The sequence below is a fragment of the Rutilus rutilus genome (genome assembly GCF_951802725.1).
Source record: "Rutilus rutilus genome assembly, chromosome: 25".
In the NCBI taxonomy this organism is placed as follows: Eukaryota; Metazoa; Chordata; class Actinopteri; order Cypriniformes; family Leuciscidae; genus Rutilus; species Rutilus rutilus.
The window spans coordinates 1,034,909-1,062,392 of record NC_140229.1 but is presented as its reverse complement, the minus strand read 5'-3'; the positions used below and the strand labels follow the sequence as shown (position 1 = coordinate 1,062,392).

The window sequence follows — 27,484 nt, the reverse complement described above, 5'->3', positions numbered from 1 at the left end:
CCTCTTCTTATGATGACCTCCTGACCTCGCGCTGTGATTGGCCGCTTGGACGTGGAACTTCTCGGCTCCGGGAACCTCCTTGTGCACGTGATAGGACAGATTACGCAAGATACACACACAGTTCTCCACCGACTGCAGGAGAGAAACACACACGCGAGATCAGAGGACACACTACACCCAGCCAACAGCACACGTCATTAAACACACCGCATCACAGAGCAGGAAGATAAACTTAGATTACATTATGAATAATGATACACGATAATAATAATAACATGATTATTATAGTAAATTAAAATAAAAAAACGAAATACTACTACAAATAATAATAATACTATAAATGATTATTATTTAATTAAACTAAATAGTATTAATAATAATTATGATTATTATTAAATTAAACTAAACACCAATAATAATAGAAATATAACTATTATTAAATAAAATAAAATGTACTTTAATAATATCAAATTAAAATTAAACTGAATTAATAAAATAATTATGATTATGATTATTAATATTATTTAATTTAAACTTTAAATTTTGAATTTAATATTATTTAAAAGAATATATATATATTTTTTATAATGTTGTAGTGAGTCAAATTTAAGTTGAATAATTGTAAACTGTATTAATAATACTTATACTAATAGTAATAAAAGCAATAATTATTATTATTTATTACTATTGTTGTTGCTGTTTTGAATTATTACGTTTCATTTTTATTTAATAATATTAATAATAATATTAAATTTAAATTTAACTGAATTAATAATAATATTAATAATAATAATTACTATTAAATTAAACTAAATATTAATCATATTAATATTTATAATTATTAAAGTAAGATTTTATTTAATTCTTTTTATTTTTTCATTTTACTTTAATATTAAATTAAAACCGAAACTGAAATAATAATAATAGTAATATTAATTTTTATTATTATTATTACTATTACTATTAAAGTAAATAATCATTATAATTGTTATTGATTTGACTTTAATTATAATATTAAATTAAAATTAAACTGAATTATTTATTTATTTATTTATTTAATTAATCCATTATAATGAGTTTATAGCTTAGCATCGTTTTATTACATTGTTTCTGGGTCAAGAGAGAAATCAGGATTTTTTGAATACAGTATATATAAATATATATATAAATATATATCAGGTGGTGTGCAGGTGTGCCGAGGCCTGGGTTTCTATTTAAATTCTTACTTTGTTATTGATGTCTCTCTTTGCGACCGCAGAATAAAGCGCGTGCAGAAGCGCGTCCACGAGTCCCTCACACACACGCAGTCTCTGTCGAGCTTCGGCTCCGTCTGAACTCACGTTCCTGCAAACACACACACACACACACCCTGCGTATCAATGTCCACTATCCATCCTAAACAGTGTGTGAGATTAGAATAAGTGTGAAATGAACATTTTTTTAAATGAAAAAAAAATTCAATGTGGAGGATTTTTACTGTGACAGGATGATTGACAGGCCAGTTTACGTGACAAGATGATTGACAGGCCAGTTTACTGTGACAGGATGAGAGAGAGCAACCATTAAAGATGCAACTGACATATCGCTAAGCCCCGCCCCCTTAGTTACTGTTGCTATCTCGGACAAACAAACTTGCTAACTGTCTTACAGTGACAGCCATCAGTGTGAAAACCTCATCCCAAGATGTGTTTGATACAAGTGTGCTGCACAAGCCCTGAAAAGTGAAGCCAAAGCGTCTCGATCGCCCCCCGGTGGCTGGTCCTAGTATAGGTCATAAGCCCTGCCTCCCCCTGTTACTCAAAGGGACGTGAGACCAACTAAACAATTAAATTACACTTCAATATCTTTTTTCCAAAGGTGGTTTCTTTCATTTGCTGTAGTGTTTATCACGCTGATGTAAGTCCAAGTGTCTGTTTTTTAAATAAGTTGGTTTTTAGTTAGTTACGCGATGCTATATTACGTGTAACGTCATGATTGACAGCTGTGATTGACAGGTTCTCCAAGCGAAGTCACTGAAGCACCAACGGACATTTTTTTTCGGGATCTTCGGAGGACTGAGGAGATTGTAGTTACTTTATTTTAATAAGCCTCTTGTCGTACTGCAATCAATTTTTTAAAAAGTGCACTCAGGTCTGGTCCCGAGGTCGCTACTGCGCGGGTCTGGTCCCGAGGTCGCTACTGCGCGGATCTGGTCCCGAGGTCGCTACTGCGCGGGTCTGATCTCCCGAGATCGCTACTGCGCGGGTCTGGTCCCGAGGTCGCTACTGCACAGGTCTGGTCCCGAGATCGCTACTGCGCGGGTCTGGTCCCGAGATCGCTACTGCGCGGGTCTGGTCCCGAGATCGCTACTGCGCGGGTCTGGTCCCAGGGTCGCTACTGCACGGGTCTGTTCCCGAGATCGCTACTGCGCGGGTCTGGTCCCAGGGTCGCTACTGCGCGGGTCTGGTCCCGAGATCGCTACTGCGCGGGTCTGGTCCCGAGATCGCTACTGCGCGGGTCTGGTCCCGGGGTCGCTACTGCGCGGGTCTGGTCCCGAGGTCGCTACTGCGCGGGTCTGGTCCAGAGGTCGCTACTGCGCGGGTCTGGTCCCGAGGTCGCTACTGCGCGGGTCTGGTCCCGAGATCGCTACTGCGCGGGTCTGGTCCTGAGATCGCTGCTGCGCGGGTCTGGTCCCAAGATGTCAGCGCCATATCGGGACACTGGCGGCTTCAGTTCTCACCAATGGAAGAGAGCAAAGGGGTGTCGTCCATATTTTTTTACAGTCTATGGTTTGATAAACGTTGGACACAGAAGGACCAGCTCTCGCCGAGGAGCATCAAGTGGGACTTAAAGATGCCATGGAGGGATATATAAAAGATTTAAAAATAAATATGGTACGTAACAAGATTAATTTGGGAGCGAGCGTTCACAGATCACAATGCCAGCTGGAGAAGCCTCATGTTACTGTACATGACGTGAGAACAGTTAGCTATTTAGGTTAGCACGTAGGTAGGTAACTAGAGTATGACAACCAGAAAATGAACGTTTTCGTCTTCATTGGGATTGGGGCTGAATCCTTAGGGAACCAGGTGACTGCATCACATCACTGATATTATAAATAAACCGGGCTTCAGTTGCATGGGCGTCGGAACCATTGTATATGGGTGGGACAAGACCCACCCACTTTTTAAGACCAATGATATTATACCCACTCACTTTTACCGTCTCTAATTCAGCGCATTTGTCTGTTCGCTTTTCAGAGCGCCGTCAGTCAAATCCATTCCATTTTTTAAGTAAAATTAATAAATTAAACTCTATTTCCGCCGAATCGCTACATTATATTTCTCAACGAGCCGCAACTGACGAAAGTAACCGCCCATTGTACCCTTCCAGTCAAATATTGCGTCGCAAACATCAATAACAGCTTTAAGTTGTCATTGCTGGCAAATGACCATGGTATTAGGGGGATAATCCACGGATAGCTGTGCATTTAATGCATGACATGGAGGCAAAGAACCGCCCGACGTTAAGTGGAGTTTAGTTTACTTGTTTAATTAAAAGGCACACAAATAAAGTTACATGAAATGGTATTTACTCCAGTAACATTTTTCCGAGGGAGGACCCACCCACTTTTTTTTTTCTTCCGACGCCCATGTTCAGTCGTATAGCGCAGATAACTGGTCCTATTACAAGTACCCAACGCACAGCGTTTTACCATTTTTGCAGCATAAACACCATAAGAACCGACGAGAGCCTCGGATCTTCCCATGTTTCTCTGTGGCGCTGAAACCTAAAGATGTCCGAGTTCCCCGTGCGACCGATACTCAACTGCCATTGGCTGATCTGCGTTCGAGGGGCGGGGCTTACCGATAGGTCAATTGTATGACGTGATAGTTTGTCCCGAAGCTTGTCTACTCTTCTGCTACACACTCAAAAGTGTCTACTTTTTCTTCACAGAAAGAATACACAGTGTCAGGGCGCAGTATAAGCAGGCGAGTCACGCTCTCAGTAATCCAGAGGGATCAGTGTCACAGGAAACTGTGGAAAACAGCAGGTTCAGAGAGAAACGCTGCGAGCAAACCTCAGACATCCAGAAGTGTTCTTGAAGACCGTGTTCCACTCGGGGTCGCCGGGCCGGGCCGGGTCGTTCGGGTCTCCTCTCAGGCCCGAGTGAGGGATGATGATCTCGTCCGTCAGCGTCTGCAGGCCGTGGTCGATCACCATCATCTTCAGCGGCTCGTGAGACGACAGGTTCCACAGCGTTCCTGAAACACCAGGAGAGAGAGTTCACACTCATGGTTTGATTGCTGGGAGATTCACAAGACGGGGTTCTCCAACTGGTTAAGACTTTAGAGGAACCATTCCCAAATATTTTTACTGTAGCATTGAAAACAGTAAAAATACTGAAATATTATTCCAATGTAGAACAGCTGTTTTCTATGTGAATATACAGTAAAGTGTCATTTATTCCTGTGACAAAAGCACATAAAGAAATGGCAAAAACTAACATGAAAACTAAAAATATAAAAACTAAAATAACAATATTTGCTGCTTAATATTTTTGTACATTTATTTTCCAGGATTTTTTGATTAATAGAAAGTTCAAAAGAACAGCATTTATTTGAAATATAATCTTTTGTAACATTATACATGTATTTATTGTCACTTTTGATAAATTTAATGTGTCCTTGATGAATAAAACTATTTTTTTGAATGGTAGTGCATCATGATTGTGACCCTGGACCACAGAACCAGTCACAAGGGTACATTTTTTGAAATTGTGATTTATACATCATCTGAATGCTGAATTAATAAGCTTTCCATTGATGTGTGGTTTGTTATGATAGGACATTGAGAAAATCACCTTTAAAGTTGTCCATTTATGTTGGCGATTTTGCTGCATCCACTCACAATTTAAAAATATATATATATTTTACGGAAGGAAATTTACAAAATATCTTCATGGAACATGATCTTTACTTCATATCCTAATGATTTTTGGCATAAAATAAAAATCTATAATTTTGACCCATTGAATGTATTGTTGGCTATTGCCACAGATATACCCGTGCGACTCGTGACTGGTGACGTGATCCAGGGACACACATTAGGCAGCAAACCCGTTCCCCCTTCAGTTTCCCCGTGCTCATTGAACGCATGAATGCTGATGTGCACCTGTGACCAGTTCCCGGACGTCCACGTCGTTGGATTTCCTCAGCAGTCTCAGCAGCGCAGGGATCCCGTCGGAATTCTTGATGGCCACCTTGTTGAAGTTGTCTCTGCCGTAGGAGATGTTTCTCAGCGCTCCACAGGCCTTGCGGTGCACCTCGGGTTTGGGATGATCCAGGAGCCCGACCAGAACCGGGATTCCTCTGAGCTGCCGAACGTCTTGCTTGACCGTGTCGTTCTCGTAGCAGAGATGCTGGAGATACGCCGCGGCGTTGGACTTCACCGGGTCCATCGGGTGGCTCAGCATGGAGATCACCTCCCTGTATTAATATAGATTATCATCATTCAATTTAAACTAAACACTAATAATAGTTATATTTTTATGATTATATTATTATTATTAGTGTTTAGTTTAGTTTTAATTAAATAATACTAATATAATCATAAAAATATAACTATTATTAAATTAAATTGAATGCACTTTAATAATATCACATTAAAATTAAACTGAATTAATACAATACTAATTAAATTTAAAATGCAATATTATTTAAAATAATAATAATTATTATTATTATTATTTTTATAACCTTCTAGTGAGTCATTATTGAATTATTATTATTTTGTTTAATTTAAAACTTTAATAATTATTAAACTGTATTAATAATACTTATAATAATAGTAATAATAGTAATAATTATTATTATTTATTACTACTATTGTTGTTGCTGTTTTGGATTATTACGTTTAATTTTAATTTAATAATAATATTAATAAAAAAATCAAATTAAACTCAAATAATAATAGTAATAATAATACTTATTATTATTAAATTAAACTAAATATTAATAATATTAATATTTATAATTATTATAGTGAGTTTATTTTTTTCATTTTACTTTAATAATAATATTAAATTAAAACTGAAACTGAAACAATAATAATAATAATAGTAAATAATCATTATAATTGTTATTGATTTTACTTTAATTATAATACTATATTCAAATCTGAATTTAATCTAAAAATAATTATAATTATTAATAATAATAACAATAATTATTAATTATATTAATTAGTTTATTTTAAAGCAATTCTAATGATAATTATATATTTAAGAAAAATGTGTTATTTATATCTAAAATATTTATATTTATATATAATATAAATGTATATTTATATATAATAATATAAGCATGGTGTGGCTCAGCATGCGATGACCTCCCTCAGGTTCGGGTCTCTCCAGCGCGAGTCTTTCCGGACGGTGTCCAGGCTCACCATGCTGGCCCGTTTCTGCGGGATCCCTGGTGGACAAAAGTATACTTTATTGTATTTGAAATATATTCCCTTTTTTAATAGTACGTTGCAAATATACTAACTAGTGTGTACGTGAACTTTTACCTCAAAATACCTCACAGATATTTTTTATAAAGCATGTTAAAATTGTCACTTTTTGAGGGTGATGCAGATGTTTGTAATAATAGATTAAAAATTAATAAAAAAATAATAGATTCACCATTTGTGATGCGGAGCTATAACGCACATACATATTCTTTTTATGAGTTTATCAGAGGTTGAATTCATATCAAAATCTGCCAAACTTCCCATACTACTTCTGAATAGGATGTCTACTTCATTAATTTCATAAAACTTCATAAAACTTCATAAAAAAATGATGGTTCAGATCACTCAAACCATATGGAAATGGAGGCGCCCTTATATGGCTTGATGTATACTAAATTAGTCTGGCTGCAAGTATACTTAGCATATTTTGTTTTCACCAGGGATGACCGTCCTGTACAGATCCTGGAGAAACGCGTGAGGAACCGGGCCGAGATGCTCGTCCACCGAGAGGTCCAAACTCTGCCTCATGTGATGGACGGGAAGGTTTGGTATGCCGGAGAGAATATCTATCCCATCATGCTCTGCTTTTGAAGCACCACCTCGAGTAAAACTGTCCCGGAGGAGCGGGAGCGTGTAGCAGTTTTCCGGTAAGTAGTTTCTGGTGGGAACGCTGGGAAACGAGGGATGGAACGGGAATCCATGTAGGAGAGTCAGGGAGTGAGTGTTAAGAGTGCCGTAGTGAGCCGACTGGTCCTTGGGATTCTCGAGGTCAGAGGTCACGCTGGCCTCAGGGTGGGGGGGTAGGACCGTAGGATCTTCCTTTTCGACGGAGGATTCGGGAATCGGTTGGGTATTCGGGGATTGTAACTCGTCCAACCCTTCAGACGAACTTTCCTAGAGGGGAAAAGTCAAAATACACACATGATTTGAGGATTCACATAGGAATAAATACTTAAAAATGTAAATAACCCACTAAATATCAAAGTATGATGCAATTATTTAAGGTCCTCAGTTGTGAGAATCCAGCTTTTAATGTAGTTTATGTGTCTATGTGGTGTTTTTAATATGCTTTAAAGGGGTGATGAACTGAGAAATCAAAGTTTCCTTGAGCTTTTGACATATAAGAGATCATCATACTATAATAATATCCTGTAAGTTTCAGAACTGAAAACTACCTTGTTAGTCCAATAAAAGCTTTTATAGACATCAGGCTCAGCAAACGACTCGTTTTTCAAAGTGGGGAACTATGACGTCAAAGAGGATAAAACACCGCCTCCACAAAAGAAGATCAACGCCTACGCGCCTACTTCATCACGGCCTGTTTAGCCCCGCCCACCGATTCGCCCAAAACATGCTAAATAACATAGGACGACATGATGATTGCTTACCGGATCGAGCTACTTCCAAGCAATAAACATGCTGTTTACTAAATATTGTGCAGCGCCTGTTTGTGGAAGAAGACAGTCTGCATAAGCTTCCTTCGGATTCCAGCATGGTTAAACTTTATTAAATCAGTCAATCACAATTTCCCGACACGGATCTGCCAGCAACATGTAAGTAACCATGTGTACTCTAATGCCTGATCTGCGATCAGTGATTTCGGTGTAATTATTCAAGTTCAGATATTTCTCTTAAAATCGTTCAATATTGTTTATGCATCAGTGACTAAACGATCAACTTCACATCATTTCTCGTAGTATTATAAAAATAATCTTTTTTTAAACTGTTATTAAATTATATACAGAAAGCGATCAAAGAACGATCCCTTTCCATTCGCCCAAGCTGTCAATCAAACAGCACAGCGCGAGCCGCGAGAGCTTATCTGGACACTTACCAAACTCGTGATGAAATAATGACACTGTTACACTACACAACGAAGCTCAATCTGTGTACTCACATCGTGTTTGCATTGTGATTTGGTGTAAGCATTTGTGAGAGTGCAAAAATTGCGTTGCAATGATAAGATCTTTATTCACGCGATCAACAGACTGTCTGTCATCTGCTCAGTCAGTGCTCGTCATGCTGCAACCTTTCATGTGATGGAATGGAATAGATTTAAACATAATGTTTTAAACTATACTTTTCACTATTTGTTAATCTCGATAGCTGTAATAGTAAAAACGTAGTAAAAGTTTTCGAGAGAGTTCCTGTAATACTAGCTATTTCATGCAAGCATGTCAGCCAATCACAGCAGTGGGCGTTTGCACTGCAGTCTCACAGCAGACACGCCCCTTAAAACAGAGCGTTCAAATCTAAGGCAGAAATCAGGCTTGGAAAAATGGCTTTTATTTATAAATTATGACAATTTTTGATGTAAAAATCATACTAACATTATAAGGGCACCCCAGGCAACATTATAAAATAATAAAACAATCCAGTTCATGACCCCTTTAAGACAAACCATGTGTAAGTTCATAAGTCGACACCATTGCTGAGTATTTCCTCCTTAAAACTGCAGTGAACCAAAGACAGTCTCAAAAACACGCTTTGAAATCGCTGGTGTTTCTGACGTCACAAACTACCTTGTAACCAATCAGATCAACGTGTGATCGTCAACCAGTGGATCTCTGAGCTGAGTGAGTGAGTGGAGGCGGGGCTCATTTGCATATTCATAGAACCGCGCATACTAAATGAGGCAAGGGTGTCGAGTTACATTCTAGATATTTTAAGGCACAAATAATTTGACTACAGGGGGACTTTAGGATATTTCTCCTTATATAGAATATTTTCGGCATTAATTGAGTCGAGAACACTAGAGTTCTATATAGAACCCCAGGCATTTAATTGCATCATACGAATGATCTGTTTGTAATATTCACCTTCAGGACATTCTGCACAACCTGTTCGTTGGAGCTGCTGGAGCTGAGCGGGTTGGTCTCGCTGTCAGGGCTGGACGACTTCTCTGTCCCGATGCCTGAACTCTCAGTCTACAAAACCAGCACAGAAACAGCGCGCTTTCCTCAGCGTGTGCTCATTAACGGGACGTTTAAAAACAGAACGGCTCATTACCCTGCTGAAAAAACAGCAAAAACCAGCCTAAGATGTGTGGCTGGTCTTCCAGCCTGGTCATGACTGGTTTAGCAGGCTGGTTTTAGAGGGGTTTTGGCCACTTTTCTAGGTGGTTAGGCTGAAACCAGCCTACAAACCTGATAAAAAACAGCTAAACACCAGCTTAGCCACCCTGGGAAACCAGCTTAAACCAACGACATCCAGCTAAAATCAGCTTAAACCAGTTTAAACTAGCGACATCCATCCTAAACCAGCAATATTCATCTTAAATCAGCTAAGTCCATCCAACCAACTTAAACCAGCGGCATCCATCTTAAACTAGCTTAAACCAGCTAAAACCAGCAACATCCAGCTTAAACTAGCTAAGACCAGCCAACCAGCTTAAACCAGCGACATCTAGCTTAAACCAACAACATCTAGCTTAAACCAGCTTAAACCATCTTAAACCAGCGACATCTAGCTTAAACCAACGACATCTAGCTTAAACCAGCGACATCTAGCTTAAACCAACGACATCTAGCTTAAACCAACGACATCTAGCTTAAACCAGCGCCATCTAGCTTAAACCAACGACATCTAGCTTAAACCAACGACATCTAGCTTAAACCAGCGACATCTAGCTTAAACCAGTGACATCTAGCTTAAACCAGCAAAGACCAGCCATCCAACTTAAACTAGCTTTAAAGGGATGGTTCGGAGTAAAATCAACCTAGGGTCCTTTGCACCATGACCTTGAGCCAAACACCCCCCAGAAGCCTTTTTTCCCTTGGTTGAACGTTATTAAAGTTAGAGCTTATTTAGATATATCAGCCGGATGGCTTAGTGCAGGCGCTAACGGATCCTATGATGTATCTCGTAAATTACTCCACTAATAATGCCCAGAATGGTACCAAACTTCTATAGTAGTACAAATAGGTTCTGTACTCATAAAACGAGGCATTGTAAAGTTTGTAAGTACATCAGGAGTTTATTTAAATAACACTTGCCTGATGGTTAATGCTACTGCTAACCTGGTCGTCGAGGTCACTCCGTCGTCTGGCACTTGATTACAGCCACCTATTCGTGACAGATTACAAGACCAATCACTGTTTATTTTTTGTGGTGTTTTCTTTTGTTTGTTTTTCTCCATGGACATTCCCGCTGTTGCCCTGCTATGCCTGGAGCAGAAGGACCGCTCCCTGGAGTCTCACACCAGGGAACTCTTGGAGTTGGCGTGCCTAACGCACTATCCTGGCCACTCGCTGTGCCTGTTCTACATCGCCAGCTTCAGCGAGCGGTCCTGGGCACAACTCCCAGGGAGCGGTCCTCGTGAAGATTTCGCATGGAGTGGGTGCTGGTAAACAACAACTTTGCATTCACCATCGGCCTCGCAGAGCCTACCAACACCCCTCCACCAAATCCAGAGTTTCATCCCATCGAGAGCCCCCTTCCAGAGTCTCATCCTGTTGAGAGCCTCCTTCCAGAGTCTCGTCCCGTTGAGAGCCCCCTTCAGCCCGGGAGATGAGCCCCCTTCAGCCCGGGAGATGAGCCCCCTTCAGCCCGGGAGATGAGCCCCCTTCAGCCCGGGAGATGGGTCAGCCTGGGAGATGAGCCCCCTTCAGCCCGGGAGATGGGTCAGCCTGGGAGATGAGCCCCCTTCAGCCCGGGAGATGGGTCAGCCTGGGAGATGAGCCCCCTTCAGCCCGGGAGATGGGTCAGCTTGGGAGATGAGCCCCCTTCAGCCCGGGAGATGGGTCAGCCCGGGAGATTAGCCCCCTTCAGCCCTGGCCGCCCAAAGGGTCATCTCCGCCCTGGCCGCCCGAAGGGTCGTCTCCGCCATGGCCGCCTGAAGGGTCATATGCTTCATGGCCTCCCGAAGGGTCGTCTCCACCCTGGCCACACAAAGGATCGTCTCCACCATGGCCGCCTGAAGGGTCGTCTCCGCCATGGCCGCCCGAAGGGTCGTCTCCGCCATGGCCACACGAAGGATCGTCTCCGCCATGGCCGCCTGAAGGGTCGTCTCCGCCATGGCCGCCCGAAGGGTTGTCTCCGCCATGGCCGCCCGAAGGGTCGTCTCCGCCATGGCCGCCCGAAGGATCGTCTCCGCCATGGCCGCCTGAAGGATCGTCTCCGCCATGGCCGCCCGAAGGGTCGTCTCCGCCATGGCCGCCCGAAGGGTCGTCTCCGCCCTGGTCTGCCGAGCTGCCGGCACCGCCCTGGAGTCACAATATTCGTCATTTAAATAATTCATACGCAGAATAAAGGGGCGGGGCCTGGTTGAGTTAGTTAGTAGTGTATTGAAACTGGTAGTCATGGTAAGGGGCGAGACATTTCCCAAACACACTCGAAGCGCTCGACCAATCACAACACACTGCTCCAGCCGACCAATCAGAGCACAGTGTGCTTTTCAGAAGGAGGGGCTTCATAGAGACAGGAACTAAACAGAGCGTTACTGACAGACTGGGAAGAGAGGAGCCGCAACAATGGAGAATATGAGGAACATAATCAACATTCAAGCAGGAAAACCTGTTCTAGTAGACCAAACACAAGACTTCGTAAAAGGGAATAATGGCTCCTCTTTAAGTTAAAACCAACAAATAATTTTTCCCAGTAGATATTTGTTAATATAAGCAGACTTTCTATGCCAACTATGAGGAAACAGCTACTCATTCAATTCAATTCAGTTCAGTTCAGTTCAATTCAATTCAATTCAATTCAATTCAATTCAATTCAATTCAAAATACTTTATCTGTCCCCAAGGGGCAATTAAGGAAGGCCACGTAGAGTCAGGTAAACAGTATACATAAAAACATCATACATTAAATAAATAACACAATGTGCATGGAATACAAATTAATTATAATTATTGATAAACATATAATTAATTGACCTACATGAGTTTCTGTGTGATGTGAGGCGTCTGCTGTCTCCTCCGCTGGAAGAACCTCCTCTATCTTCTCTATGGTGTCTTGAGTTGAAGGTTCGGCCGGTGGTTCCTCTGGGTCCGGCTTCTTTTGGACCAAATTTAATCAACATTGGAATCAACATTAGCCTGAAATCTGAGCGGATGCTTGTGTTTATAGAGCGTTTGTTTTAACAAGCACACATATTCATGACAGAGTTCATCAAATCGTCCTGATGAACTTCTCCACATAAAAGAGCATCATGAGATCACAAAAAGCCCTTTGATGAAACCGCAAAAAATACAGGCGTGAAAATCACCTCTGGGCGATTTCACTAAATTATTCTCAACCCAGCATCAGAACAAACACTCTTCAGAAAAATCAGCAGAACTTCATCCCAGAGCGTCAGTGAATTATACATGAGCGCAGCCTCTAAACAGCCTCGTAAACACAAGACGTGGTTTTAAGAGGCAACTTACACAAACATTTGCACTGAAACTGCTAACAAGAGTAGGAAAATTACTCAAAGACTCTGTATCATTATGCTCTCCAACAACACAGAGAAATGACACTTTTTGTCTTCGTTCTTAACACTACACTGTAAAAATTATTTTAATGATTTGTTATCACCATTTTGTCTTGTCATAATCAACTTAGATTCACTAATGTTGTTCACAGTCTTGGTGGTAATTCATTACAAGTAGTGTGAGTTACGTAATCCAAATTTTTTTTTTAATAACGCATTACTTTTAAATTTAAAACAAAATATCTGTAATTTTTTCAAATAAGTAATGCAAGTTACTTTGTTCTCCCATTTATTGACTGACAGTTCTCCTGTCTTCATGTTGAGAAAAATCAGGAGTAAATGCAGAAGCACCCTTAATGCAAACATGTAACATTACTTTCTATAAAAAGTAACTACGTAACACAATTACTGTAGTTACTTTTTAGGAAGTAACGCAAAAGTAACGTAACACATTACTTGCCATAAACAGTAACAAAGTAACACAATTAGTTACTTTTTAGGGAGTAAAGCAAATGTAACGTAACACATTACTTCCCATAAACAGTAACAAAGTAACACAATTAGTTACTTTTTAGGGAGTAACACAAATGTAACATAACATTACTTTCCATAAAAAGTAACAAAGTAACACAATTAGTTACTTTTTAGGGAGTAACGCAAAAGTAACATTACACATTATTACTTTCCATAAACAGGAACTAAGTAACGTTTAAAGGGATAGTTCACTTTGAAATTAATTTTTGATATGTTTTAGCTTACCTCAAGGGCATCCAAGATGTAGGTGTCTTTGTTTCCGCAGTAGTTTCAATTTTGATATTTTTAGGTCAAACCGTTCTTGTCTGTCAGTCATATAATGCAGGTCTATGGTCACTGGCTCAAAACACAAGCACAGAGTCCAAATTAAAACAATTCCCCATCGTCCAAATGAAACAATTCCCCATCATAAGTACACATCGATGGCCTAAGACACGAAACGAGCGGTTTGTGTGAGAAAACGAACAGTATTTATATCGTTGTTGTCTCTTGAAAACAGCACACGTCCAAATGATCTGACGGCGCGGGCGGGTATAGATATATACATAGATGTCGCCTTGGCTACGGTTTCGTTCCAATGAACTGCAGTAGCGAAGGCGACATCTAGTGTATACATCTATACCCGCCAGCGGGCGGGTATAGATATATACACTAGATGTCGCTTGGCTACGGTTTCTTTCCAATGAACTGCGGTAGCCAAGGCGACATCTATGTATATATCTATACCCGCCCGCGCCGTCAGATCATTTGGACGTGTGCTGTTTTCAAGCGATAACAACGATATAAATACTGTTCGTTTTCTCACACAAACCGCTCGTTTCGTGTCTTAGGCCATCGATGTGTACTTATGATGGGGAATTGTTTCATTTGGACGATGGGGAATTGTTTTAATTTGGACTCTGTGCTTGTGTTTTGAGCCAGTGACCATAGACCTGCATTATATGACTGACAGACAAGAACGGTTTGACCTAAAAATATCAAAATTGAAACTACTGCGGAAACAAAGACACCTACATCTTGGATGCCCTTGAGGTAAGCTAAAACATATCAAAAATTAATTTCAAAGTGAACTATCCCTTTAAGTAACTTTTTAGGGAGTAACGCAAAATTAACGTAACATTACATTCCATAAAAAGTAACTAAGTAACACTGTTACTTTTAAAGGTAACTTTCCCCAACACTGGTTGTTCAGCATAATATGTTGAGTTTCTGTTGATTAAACTCATTTATTTGTATTAAATCACTTTTTTTTTAGCTTCAATGAACTCAAAAGGCAACCAAGTTTTTTTTTACTTTAAATTAAACCCTGATTTAATTTAAAGTAACTGTGAAAAAAGTTTGTACTGTGAAAAAGCCAGGAAAGTGAGTTTGTTTTCTAGTGTAATGACATTCACCCATGAACAGAAGTGATCTGAATAACCACTCTTATTCTGTAGAGCTGCTTTACAGCAGAATTTGGACGTTTTGTATTTGAAAATTGCATCATTGATTCTGTTTTTTACCTGTTTATTACTGTGAAGCTGCTTTGAAACAATCTGTACTGTATGAACGTGACTTGACTTGGCACGGCAGGTATTTTTGGGTCACTGTAACTCAACAGGTATCGCTCAATCTAAAAGAATCTGGATTGCGCTGCATAATTATAATTTCCTCTTTGAAGCCGAAGTGATTTAATTCTTACGCTGCATTCTCTTGATCATGAGTTTCCATCGCTCTGAACCTCTCAGAATAATCACATCTGCTAAAGCAATCTCTTTAAAGGACAGCGCGTGATGAAACGCTTCAGGATAGATGTAGCCGTACGGAAACCAGCATCAGTCTCCAACCGATCGCTGTGGATTCAGGAATCATGACGCTCTGAATGTGCTTTTGTTCTGCCTGCATCTCTCCTGACTTCCTGTTTGTGTTTATTAACATCACTTTTTATTTTCTGTGTTTATTTTCTTTTTCTGTGTATTTTCTGTTTATTTTCTTTCTTTTTTTAAAACTTTTTTTCATAACTAGTTTATTTTCTGCACGCACTTAGAAGGTTCTGTATGGAAACTTAAAGGCTTCCATCAGGAGCTTCATATATAGAACCTTTTAGGGGTTCCATCACTTTATGGATTTAGTTTTCATTTATTTTAATTCATTTTTACATTTTATGAATCATGCAGCACATAAACATACATTATCACTAGAAAAAATAAATAGCTTTGCAAGCATAAAAAAGTATTATGCAATCGTTTGAGATAATAAAGTACTGTACATAAACCAGTGGTTCTCAATTCCAGTCCTCAGGACCCCTTGCTCTGCACATTTTGTATGTCTCTCTTATCTGACACACTCAGTTCAGTTCATGGAGTCTCTCCTGATGAGCTGATGATCTGGTTCAGGTGTGTTAAATAAGGGAGACATACAAAATGTGCAGAGCAGTGGGTCATGAGGACTGGAATTGAGAACCACTGACATAAACAATATAAGAGTGTCGAACGGTGTAGATAGTGTTGCTATGTAGGATATTGTTTGGGTGGTTGTTAGGGTGTTGCTATGCAGGTTCAAATGAGTGATAGTAATAGTGATGACTTGACTAAAAATGGAGAAAATTTGCACTGGTCATCACTATTTGAACCACATGGTAAAAAATAAATAATAATAATTAACCAAAACAAAGATTATTGGAGAACATTTGACAAGAAAATACTATTTCAGATACTTTCTACTTCAAAATTTCACATTTAATTCAATGTTTTACTTTTTCTTTGCAATTATTTGTGAAATTGTTTCTACACTAATTGTTTCATATTTATAGTAAATGGATACGAAACCATGGATAATAATAATTATCAAAATACCCCCCCAAAAAAACATAGTATAGTTTTACTTAAGTAAGAAGAGAGTAAAAATACTAAATGTGAAATGTTTTATTTAAGTTCTTTTAATGAGATCTAGACACTGCGAATATGATTAACCAATATTCTAAATAAATATAAAATAAAAAATGTAAATATGCTTAAAGGAAAGTCGTTTCAGAGGTGGAGCGAGTTATTACAGTATGATGAAAGATAAATATGCATGCACAGATGATGAATCATTAAGAAGTCATTTTGTGTTTATCAGCCCTAAATTCCCACCTCACTAAACGCCAGATGATTTTACATGGTTTCTAACCCGTCTTACAAAATACGTCATGTAAATTGGCCATCCATCCATCCATCATCTATCCCTCCTTCGGCCGCTCGTGCACATGCTGGATCATCACACACAGTGTCAGTGACTCGCTCAAGGGCAGCACGGATCCGAACACACACAAGTAGGACACATGAATCACGGAGCGACGACAAACTTCATCTGGATCTGCATGTGATGCGCGCGCCTGCAGTGCGTGTTTTGGTATGCCAGTCGAGTTACGCCGCATCCAACGCAACGCGACGCAACGCGTCATTCCCACGGCAACCAGAGTTTAAATCTCACTGCCAAACGCGCACTAAAGCACGCGTGCATCATAATCACATGTGATTCAGCCACTTGTGTGAAGCATGTAATGCACACAGACGCAGTCCGCAGTCCGTGCATGGAAAGATCCAGAGCGCGCGATGTCCACCACACACACACACACACACACACACACACACACACACATAACGCACGGAGACACTCACCTCCTTCACCTCCTGCATGCTGGCGGCGCGAGCGACGAGTCTGGCGTTTCTCCGGAGTAAATACTGCTGTCTCTCTCTCACACACGAGCAAGCATCCTTCCTCCTGCCTCACGCGTCCACATGCACTCGATCATGCTCTCACGCACGCGAGCGCGCGCACCTCAGCGCAGTGGAAGAGCTGCTGAATCAACAGCACGGTTTGCACACACACTCACACACACACACACACACACACACACTCTTCAGAGCGCAGCGAGGAGCGCGTCATGCAGCCCGTGTTTGTCATTCATTAAATGAGATCATTAACGCTCATTAAACAAGAGAGATGCGAGTGAACGAGGAGGTCCGAATGCGACTGATGATGCACACACACACACACACACACACACACACACACATGTCTGGTTCACTATCTTCGAGGGGACTCTCCATAGACTTAATGGTTTTTATACTGTACAAACGGTATATTCTATCTCCTTACACTAACCCTACCCCTAAACCTACCCATCACAGAAAACTTTCTGCATTTTTACATTTCCAAAAAAAATCATTCTGTATGATTTATAAGCTTGTGTACCCATGAGGACCTCAGTTTAGGTCCCCACTGTGACACAAGTCCCCATGAGTCTGTGTGCATTCAGGTTGAAGTCCCCACCAGGATAGAAAAACAGGTACACTCTTTCGCTCACTCACACAATCTCTCTCTCTCTCTCTCTCTCTCGCTCTCTCTCTCTCTCTCTAACACACACACACACACACTCACACACAACACACACACACACACTCACACACAACACACACACACACACACACTTGATATCAGAATTTCAACTTTTTGTCATACATCTCATAATTGACCCTTCGCTAAGCCACGCCCGAAAACCGCCACAAGCCAATCGTGGCTTAGCAACCGTAACTAGGCATGGGAGGTCTGGCAAGCTTTCGAGCGAGGGAAACATGCCGAAGCGTTGTGCGTATGAATTGTGCAAATTTGATACCCGGTATCCTAAAAGTTTGGAGGGGGGGTGGAATTTCTTCCCTTCCCGAAACCTAAAACCCAAGGGGACAAATGCGGGCCGTGGATCAAGCAGTGTGGGAGACCCCATTCACAACTAAATGTCGACAGGATTAACAAAAACACCTACGTTTGCTCCACAACGTGTTGCTTTAGCCTGGCGCGCTAAAAATATAAGTGGGAGAATGTTATCATTGCAAAGTGGTCAAGCTAATGTCGTGTGTTTATTCCACAAGATTTATGGATAAGCTGTTTGATTTATAATAATTAGATTATTTTCAAATTTCACTTACCCTGAACATAGCTGTTCCTCAATTTGTGTGTTTCCCATTTGAATGGTCAGCGTACGAGGCGGCTGCTGCTTGCGCTGGGACCTATAGGCTTCAGCTTCGATTTTGATGAAATTATTCTCTAATCGGTTGCATATTATGTCGTGGATATATCCCTCGAATGCATACTGCAGTCCCTTTTGTCTTGCTCTCACAGATATTTCACCTGTTCGCCAAAAATGACTAATTATCTCCTTGGGAATGTCTGACACCGGTGCATTCATACTGTAATAGACGTGCCAGGCACGAAAGCTTGTCAGGCATAGCAACAGTAACTAAGGAGGGCGGGGCTTAGCGAAGGGTCAATTATGATTTTTTTATGTCATAATTTAGATTTTTCCTCTTATAATTAAGACTCATGTCTCTCTGTTATCAGTTTGTAGCAGTAAATGAAGAGATGTCTTATCGATCACAAGTTCAGTATGGTGTACCACAAGGCTCAGTACTAGGACCGCTGCTGTTGACTCTGTACATGCTACCCTTGGGAGATATCATTAGGAAGCATGACATTAGTTTTCACTGTTATGCCGATGATACTCAGCTCTATATTTCTTCACACCCCGACAACACTTACCAATTCACAAAATTAACGGAATAACCTAGAATACTGTCTAACACTTGATGGCTGCTCTGTCAAGTCTTCGTCATCGGTTAGGAACCTGGGTGTGTGTGTGTGTGTGTGTGTGTGTGTGTGTGTGTGTGTGTGTGTGTGTGTGAGTGTGAGTGCGTGTGTGTGTGTGTGTGTGTGTGTGTGTGTGTGTGTGTGTGTGTGTGTGAGTGTGAGTGCGTGTGTGTGTGTGTGTGTGCTCTTTGATACCAATCTTTCATTTGAAAGTCACGTGTCTAGTATCTGTAAAACCACATTCTTCCATCTTAAAAATATATATAAATTACGACATATGCTTTCAATTAAAAATGTTGAACAATTAGTCCATGCGTTCATGACCTCAAGGCTAGATTATTGTAATGCTCTACTGGGTGGTTGCCCTGCATGCTTAATAAACAAACTACAGCTGGTCCAAAACGCAGCAGCTCGAGTTCTTACCAGAACCAGGAAGTATGACCATATTAGCCCGGTTCTGTCAACACTGCACTGGCTCCCTATTAAACATCGTATACATTTTAAAATATTGCTGATTACTTACAAAGCACTAAATGGTTTAGCTCCGCAGTGCTTGAGCGAGCTCTTAACGCATTATAGTCCTTCACGTCTATTGCGATCTCAAAACTCCGGCCAGTTGATAATACCTAGAATATCAAAATCGACTGCTGGCGGTAGATCCTTCTCCTATTTAGCACCAAAACTCTGGAACAGTCTTCCTAACATTGTCCGGGAAGCAGACACACTCTGTCAGTTCAAAGCCAGATTAAAGACACATCTCTTTGACCTAGCATTCACATAACACATTATAGACTTCTATAATTCAATGTTAGGCTGCATAGATTAGGTCAGCCGGAGCCGGGAACACTTCCCATAAATCCTGATGTACTCGTTACATCATAAGAAGAATGGCGTCTACGCTAATATTAGTCTCTCTGTTTATCCTGAGGTTTACCGCAGTCTGCCGGATCCAGGCCGTATCCAGATCTGATGAAGGACCTGCGCCTGAACCCGACGACAAGTGAATCAATCAAAACTAACTTTATCTGGACAATAACTTTATTCTAGAGCTGCTGTAAAGCCTAAACAATCTCTGTTACTGTAATCTCCTGTTATCACTGTAAAGCTGCTTGAAACAATCTATACTGTTAAAGCGCTGTATAAAAGAAGGTGACTTGACTTGACTGAGTTTTTTCATGTTGGCTTTTTAATATCATAATAATTACTTTTTAAACCATAATTTAAACTTTTTGTGTATAGTTTCAACTTTTTTCGTGAAGAAAAAAATAATTTCTTGTAATAATGACTCAGTATGTCATTTCAGCTTTCTCATCACTTGTCTCGTACTGTGATTGCTGTTCTCCTGCAGAAAGCGTGCACTGAACCACAAAACGGTGAACATGAAAATGAAAATGGACTATTTATGTTCTTATTCTGCATTTATTTATTCAAAACATGTTCAGGTCTTTTTGTGAATGAGCAGAAGCTCTTTAATCAGGCTGATGCAGATAATGCAGCCTTTTGAAAATCCTGCTAAAATTAAATGCAGAGGCTTCTGGGAATGTCATTTTCATGACTCAAATTTAAGGTGAGTTCTACTTTTTACATAAAATTTCCACAAACATTTAATGTAAAAATGCATGAATATTCTTGCTAAATATCAACGTTCACTGATATGGTCATTCTTATATTTGAAAAATATTCATGTATTTAAATTTTTCTATATTTTTTTGTATTTTTTAGTATTATCTTCATAAATATCTGTGTTAAGGTTGCATAGAGTCTATGGATTACATTGTTTTTTCCTGCAGAAATGCATGTTTTACTGTGTTCTCAGATTAAATTCAGCATTAATGGATTCTCTGATGAAGTTTATGGCTGACTTTCGTCTGGATTCGATGATGAAATGCTGAAAGATCCGAGTAAATCATCCTGCTCTCCAGGGTAAGTTCTCTTATATTCATTATTAATCACAATAATAAAGACTTGTTCCCTATTTATTATTCATCATAAACCGCTCCAGGCTCATTCCCATCATATAGAAGCCTGAGGGAATGTGTGTGTGTGTGTGTGTTCTCTGAAACACAACATTTTTAATCTGCCTCCTGCTTTAGTTTAAGCCTAGTTTAGTCCTGATTATCTCTCGTCTTCCTCCAGGAAATCAGTTTACTAGAATAAGTCTAGACTGTTAAAAACCATGACAGAGAAAGCTGTTTTTTGTTAGTCTGATTATATGGCCATTTAACTTTAGGACTATAGGCTTAATCTCTGTTCGGGAAACCTTTTCTTCATGCCAGGATTATGACCAAAAAGTAGAATTATTTATGATTCAGTATTTTATCTCATAAGTCAAAATTATGACTGTCAATTTCAAATTTTTTGAATCATAATTAAAACTTAATAGCCGGCGGAAGGATTGTGAGCAACTCATCTGGTCTGAACTTTGATATGCGAGACACATAATCATGCAGAAGCAGCTCATCATAACCTCAGTGTGTCGAGGTTCTTCTGTACTGGCGCAGAATCATCACGACTCAGTCAATATATATTCCGGTTCTGCTGGTTATCAGTCCAGCTCGACTGAACCACATCAAACACACTTTCAGACTCGCACAGCTCTGTTAATATTTGATCAAAGCCCGGAGAAGTGATTCCATCACACCGTGTGCTCGCGGGAAAAGACCTGTGATCACGTGATCACTCGACACGGACGGGTCGCGCGCTCCTCGGACTCACTGCGCATGAGCGAGAATCTGAACATTATATATCATCAATATTATAAGCTGTATGCTCATTTGTAAGATTCAAACTGATCTGGGTAACTGGGGAGATACAGAGAGGATTTGTGATCAAACTCAAAGTGCATTGCAACTATTGTGAGTCTCGCAATTCTGACTTTACAACTGTCATAATTCCTGTCTTGTGTTTCCCTTGTCTTGTGTGGACTTTTTGTCATTTCCTGTCCTGTGCCATGTTTTGTAATCCTTTGTAGTTTCTCTTGTTTATTGGTCTTCCCAGGTGTTTCTGATTAGCCACGCCCCCTTGGTATCTTGTCTGCCTGTGTATTTAACACCCTGTGTCTAGTTCAGTCTTTGTGAGTTCTTGATGTTGTATGTTGGTTGTTCTGTTCCCAAGTCCCGAGTCCCGAGTCTGAGTCTGAGTCTGAGTCTGAGTCTGAGTCTGAGTCTGAGTCTGAGTCTGAGTCTGAGTCTGAGTCCTGAGTCCTGAGTCCGAGTCCTGAGTCCTGAGTCCGAATCTTGAGTCCGAGTCTTGAGTCTGAGTCCGAGCCCGAGCCCTGAGTCCGAGTCCTGAGTCCGAATCTTGAGTCCGAGTCTTGAGTCCGAGTCCTGAGTCCTGAGTCACACAATTGTGACTTTATATCACGCAATTCAGACTTTATATCGCAATTCAGACTTTATATCGCAATTCAGACTTTTTCAGTCCGAGTCCTGAGTCTGAGTCTGAGTCTGAGTCGGAGTCGGAGTCCGAGTCCTGAGTCCTGAGTCCTGAGTCCGAGTCCTGAGTCCTGAGTCCTGAGTCCGAGTCTTGAGTCTGAGTCCGAGCCCGAGCCCGAGCCCGAGCCCGAGCCCTGAGTCCGAGTCCTGAGTCCGAATCTTGAGTCCGAGTCTTGAGTCCGAGTCCTGAGTCCTGAGTCACACAATTGTGACTTTATATCACGCAATTCAGACTTTATATCGCAATTCAGACTTTATATCGCAATTCAGACTTTTTCAGTCCGAGTCCTGAGTCTGAGTCTGAGTCTAGAGTCCGAGTCCGAGTCCGAGTCTGAGTCTGAGTCTTGAGTCCGAGTCCTGAGTCCTGAGTCCTGAGTCCTGAGTCTGAGTCTGAGTCTGAGTCTGAGTCGGATTCTGAGTCCGAATCTTGAGCCCGAGTCTTGAGTCCGAGTCCGAGTCTTGAGTCCGAGTCCTGAGTCCGAGTCCTGAGTCCGAGTCCTGAGTCCTGAGTCCTGAGTCACACAATTGTGACTTTATATCACGCAATTCAGACTTTATATCGCAATTCAGACTTTTTCAGTCCGAGTCCTGAGTCTGAGTCTGAGTCTGAGTCTGAGTCTGAGTCTAGAGTCTAGAGTCCGAGTCCTGAGACTTGAGTGTTGAGTCCGAGTCTAGAGTCTAGAGTCTAGAGTCTAGAGTCCTGAGTCCTGAGTCCTGAGTCTGAGTCTTGAGTCCGAGTCCTGAGTCTGAGTCTGAGTCTGAGTCCGAGTCCGAGTCCGAGTCCGAGTCCGAGTCCGAGTCCTGAGTCCTGAGTCCTGAGTTCGAGTCCCGAGTCCCGAGTCCGAGTCCTGAGTCCTGAGTCCTGAGTCCTGAGTCCGAGTCCGAGTCCGAGTCCTGAGTCCTGAGTCCTGAGTCCGAGTCCGAGTCCGAGTCCTGAGTCCTGAGTCCTGAGTCCGAGTCCGAGTCCTGAGTCCTGAGTCCGAGTCCTGAGTCCTGAGTCCTGAGTCCTGAGTCCGAGTCCGAGTCCGAGTCCGAGTCCGAGTCCTGAGTCCTGAGTCCTGAGTTCGAGTCCCGAGTCCCGAGTCCGAGTCCGAGTCCTGAGTCCTGAGTCCTGAGTCCGAGTCCGAGTCCTGAGTCCTGAGTCCTGAGTCCGAGTCCGAGTCCTGAGTCCTGAGTCCTGAGTCCGAGTCCGAGTCCTGAGTCCTGAGTCCGAGTCCGAGTCCGAGTCCTGAGTCCTGAGTCCTGAGTCCGAGTCCTGAGTCCTGAGTCCGAGTCTTGAGTCCGAGTCTTGAGTCCGAGTCTTGAGTCCTGAGTCCTGAGTCCGAGTCCTGAGTCTGAGTCTGAGTCTGAATCTGAGTCTGAGTCTGAGTCTGAGTCCGAGTCTTGAGTCTGAGTCCGAGTCTTGAGTCTTGAGTCTTGAGTCTTGAGTCTTGAGTCTTGAGTCCGAGTCTTGAGTCTTGAGTCTTGAGTCTTGAGTCTTGAGTCTTGAGTCCTGAGTCCTGAGTCCTGAGTCCGAGTCCTGAGTCTGAGTCTGAGTCTGAGTCCGAGTCTTGAGTCTGAGTCTGAGTCTGAGTCTGAGTCTGAGTCCGAGCCCGAGCCCTGAGTCCAAGTCCTGAGTCCGAATCTTGAGCCCGAGTCTTGAGTCCGAGTCTTGGGTCCGAGTCTGAGTCCTGAGTCCGAGTCCTGAGTCCTGAGTCACACAATTGTGACTTTATATCACGCAATTCAGACTTTATATCGCAATTATGACTTTATAACACACAATTATGACTTTATAACACGCAATTATGACTTTATATCGTAATTATGACTTTATATCGCAATTATGACTTTATAACACGCAACTCTGACTTTATATCACGCAATTTTGACTTTATAACACAACGTCTGAGTCTAGAGTCCGAGTCCTGAGTCTTGAGTCTTGAGTCTTGAGTCCGAGTCCGAGTCCTGAGTCCTGAGTCCTGAGTCCTGAGTCCGAGTCCGAGTCCGAGTCCGAGTCTGAGTCTGAGTCTGAGTCTAGAGTCCTGAGTCTGAGTGTGAGTCTGAGTGTGAGTCTGAGTCTGAGTCTTGAGTCCGAGTCCGAGTCCTGAGTCTGAGTCTGTCTGAGTCCGAATCCGAATCCGAATCCGAATCCGAGTCCGAGTCCTGAGTCCTGAGTCCTGAGTCCGAGTCTTGAGTCCGAGTCCGAGTCCGAGTCCGAGTCCTGAGTCCTGAGTCCTGAGTCCGAGTCCGAGTCCGAGTCCGAGTCCGAGTCTGAGTCCGAGCCCTGAGTCCTGAGTCCGAGTCCGAGTCTGAGTCCGAGCCCTGAGTCCGAGTCCTGAGTCTGAATCTTGAGCCCGAGTCTTGAGTCCGAGTCCTGAGTCCTGAGTCCGAGTCCGAGTCCGAGTCCGAGTCCTGAGTCCGAGTCCGAGTCCTGAGTCTTGAGTCTTGAGTCTTGAGTCCGAGTCTTGAGTCTTGAGTCCTGAGTCCTGAGTCCTGAGTCCTGAGTCCGAGTCCTGAGTCTGAGTCTGAGTCTGAGTCTGAGTCTGAGTCTGAGTCTTGAGTCTTGAGTCCGAGTCTTGAGTCTTGAGTCCTGAGTCCTGAGTCCGAGTCCTGAGTCTGAGTCTGAGTCTGAGTCTGAATCTGAGTCTGAGTCTGAGTCTGAGTCTGAGTCTGAGTCCGAGTCTTGAGTCTTGAGTCTGAGTCTGAGTCTGAGTCTGAGTCTGAGTCCGAGTCTTGAGTCTGAGTCTGAGTCTGAGTCTGAGTCTGAGTCTGAGTCCGAGCCCGAGCCCTGAGTCCAAGTCCTGAGTCCGAATCTTGAGCCCGAGTCTTGAGTCCGAGTCTTGGGTCCGAGTCTGAGTCCTGAGTCCTGAGTCACACAATTGTGACTTTATATCACGCAATTCAGACTTTATATCGCAATTATGACTTTATAACACACAATTATGACTTTATAACACGCAATTATGACTTTATATCGTAATTATGACTTTATATCGCAATTATGACTTTATAACACGCAACTCTGACTTTATATCACGCAATTTTGACTTTATAACACAACGTCTGAGTCTAGAGTCCGAGTCTTGAGTCTTGAGTCTTGAGTCTTGAGTCTTGAGTCCGAGTCCGAGTCCGAGTCCTGAGTCCGAGTCTGAGTCTGAGTCTGAGTCTGAGTCTGAGTCTGAGTCTGAGTCTAGAGTCCTGAGTGTGAGTCTGAGTGTGAGTCTGAGTGTGAGTCTGAGTCTTGAGTCCGAGTCCTGAGTCTGAGTCTGTCTGAGTCTTGAGTCCGAGTCCGAGTCCGAATCCGAATCCGAATCCGAATCCGAGTCCGAGTCCTGAGTCCTGAGTCCTGAGTCCGAGTCTTGAGTCCGAGTCCGAGTCCGAGTCCGAGTCCGAGTCCGAGTCTGAGTCCGAGTCCTGAGTCCGAGTCCTGAGTCCTGAGTCCTGAGTCCGAGTCTTGAGTCCGAGTCCGAGTCCGAGTCCGAGTCTGAGTCTGAGTCCGAGTCTGAGTCCTGAGTCCTGAGTCCTGAGTCCGAGTCTTGAGTCCGAGTCCGAGTCCGAGTCCGAGTCTGAGTCCGAGCCCTGAGTCCTGAGTCCGAGTCCTGAGTCTGAGTCCGAGTCTGAGTCCGAGCCCTGAGTCCTGAGTCCGAGTCCTGAGTCTGAATCTTGAGCCCGAGTCTTGAGTCCGAGTCTTGAGTCCGAGTCCTGAGTCCGAGTCCTGAGTCACACAATTGTGACTTTATATCGCGCAATTCAGACTTTATATCGCAATTCAGACTTTATATCGCAATTATGACTTTATAACACGCAACTCTAACTTTATATCACAATTCAGACTTTTAACACGCAACTCTGACTTTATATCACAATTCAGACTTTATAACACGCAATTCTGACTTTATAACACAATTCTGATTTTATATCTCGCAATTCAGACTTTATATCTCGCAATTCTGACTTTATAACACACAATTCTGACTTTACATCAAGCAATTGTGAGATAAAAGATTGCAATAACCTTTTTTCTTTTTTATTCTGTGGCAGAAACAGGCTTCCATACTAACTGACCAATAAAGCAAAGAAAAGCTTCTCCAGCCACTGCAGTCCATCAGACCTGTTATATTCACATTCTGCTGGTAAAGTTAGTTAAACTACACTCACGCCACCTTTAATATCTGAAGTGACGAACCACATTTAACAAGTTATTTCACTTTCAAAGAAGATGTGTAAAGTATGTGCAAGGAAGGACACAAAGGCTTATTTACATCAGTGGAACAACATGTAATATTTCTCAGTGAACACCAGAGGGAACTTCTGCTTCTGTAAAGTGTGTGATATCCTGACAGTTTTCCCATCCTCTTCCTGAGCTCACTAAAGAAATCAAGGAAATCTACTGTAGCCTCATCTTTAGTGTGTGTACTGTTTGTAACCGGGTTCCTTTGACTGAAGGCACATCTGTATCTAATATTGACAACTCTTGAATATTGCAGTGTTTATTCTAAATTAATTATCATTATTGTATTAAATTCATGTTCCTAATTATCTTGAATCAGAATAACTTCCTCTTGCAGCATCTCTTCTCTGATGATGAGGGCGGGGCAACCTGTCACTCACATGAGATCAGCCAATAGCAAACCACAACCATCCAATCAATTCTCACAGACACAATCAAGCCCCGCCCACATTTGTTCTTGTTCCTGAAGTGTGTCACTCAATATACGACACAATAGAGGAGAGAAGACCAGCGCAACTTCAGTTTCACAAGGACTTTAAGAGAATAAAATACAACATTCATTGAGAATATCAAAGCAAAACTATGAAGTCAACAAATCAAACTTTATTAGCCAAGAAATAAATTATAAAACACAATATTGATACAGAAAAAAGAAATAACAAAAAACAAATATATTTTAATTATACAATTAACAAATAACTGTTTTAAATAATTTTAAAGCACCATACATGAATTGTTAAAATTTTAAAAAGAAACTAAATAATAATTGCTCATAGAATAGAATTTT

The 27,484-nt window shown here is 41.7% G+C and overlaps 1 protein-coding gene across 3 annotated transcripts in view; it reads right to left on the bottom strand.

Moving 5' to 3' along the window:
* arvcfa (ARVCF delta catenin family member a) overlaps positions 1–17,211 on the bottom strand; it is a 31,866-nt gene extending 14,655 nt beyond the window's left edge. For 2 of the 3 annotated variants that reach the window (XM_084401137.1, XM_084401139.1), the window contains exons 1-9: positions 17,085–17,211; positions 12,375–12,491; positions 9,312–9,419; positions 6,915–7,386; positions 6,370–6,452; positions 5,155–5,464; positions 4,061–4,244; positions 1,227–1,344; positions 1–132 (exon numbers count right to left, since the gene is read on the bottom strand). The exon at positions 1–132 is cut by the window's left edge and continues 28 nt beyond it. In XM_084401137.1, the coding sequence (XP_084257263.1) occupies positions 1–132; positions 1,227–1,344; positions 4,061–4,244; positions 5,155–5,464; positions 6,370–6,452; positions 6,915–7,386; positions 9,312–9,419; positions 12,375–12,491; positions 17,085–17,102 (1,542 nt within the window). In that variant the 5' untranslated portion in view covers positions 17,103–17,211. The remainder of the gene's footprint in view (positions 133–1,226; positions 1,345–4,060; positions 4,245–5,154; positions 5,465–6,369; positions 6,453–6,914; positions 7,387–9,311; positions 9,420–12,374; positions 12,492–17,084) is intronic. The other variant, XM_084401138.1, reaches the window with a different exon arrangement.
* Positions 17,212–27,484: the final 10,273 nt, after the last annotated feature.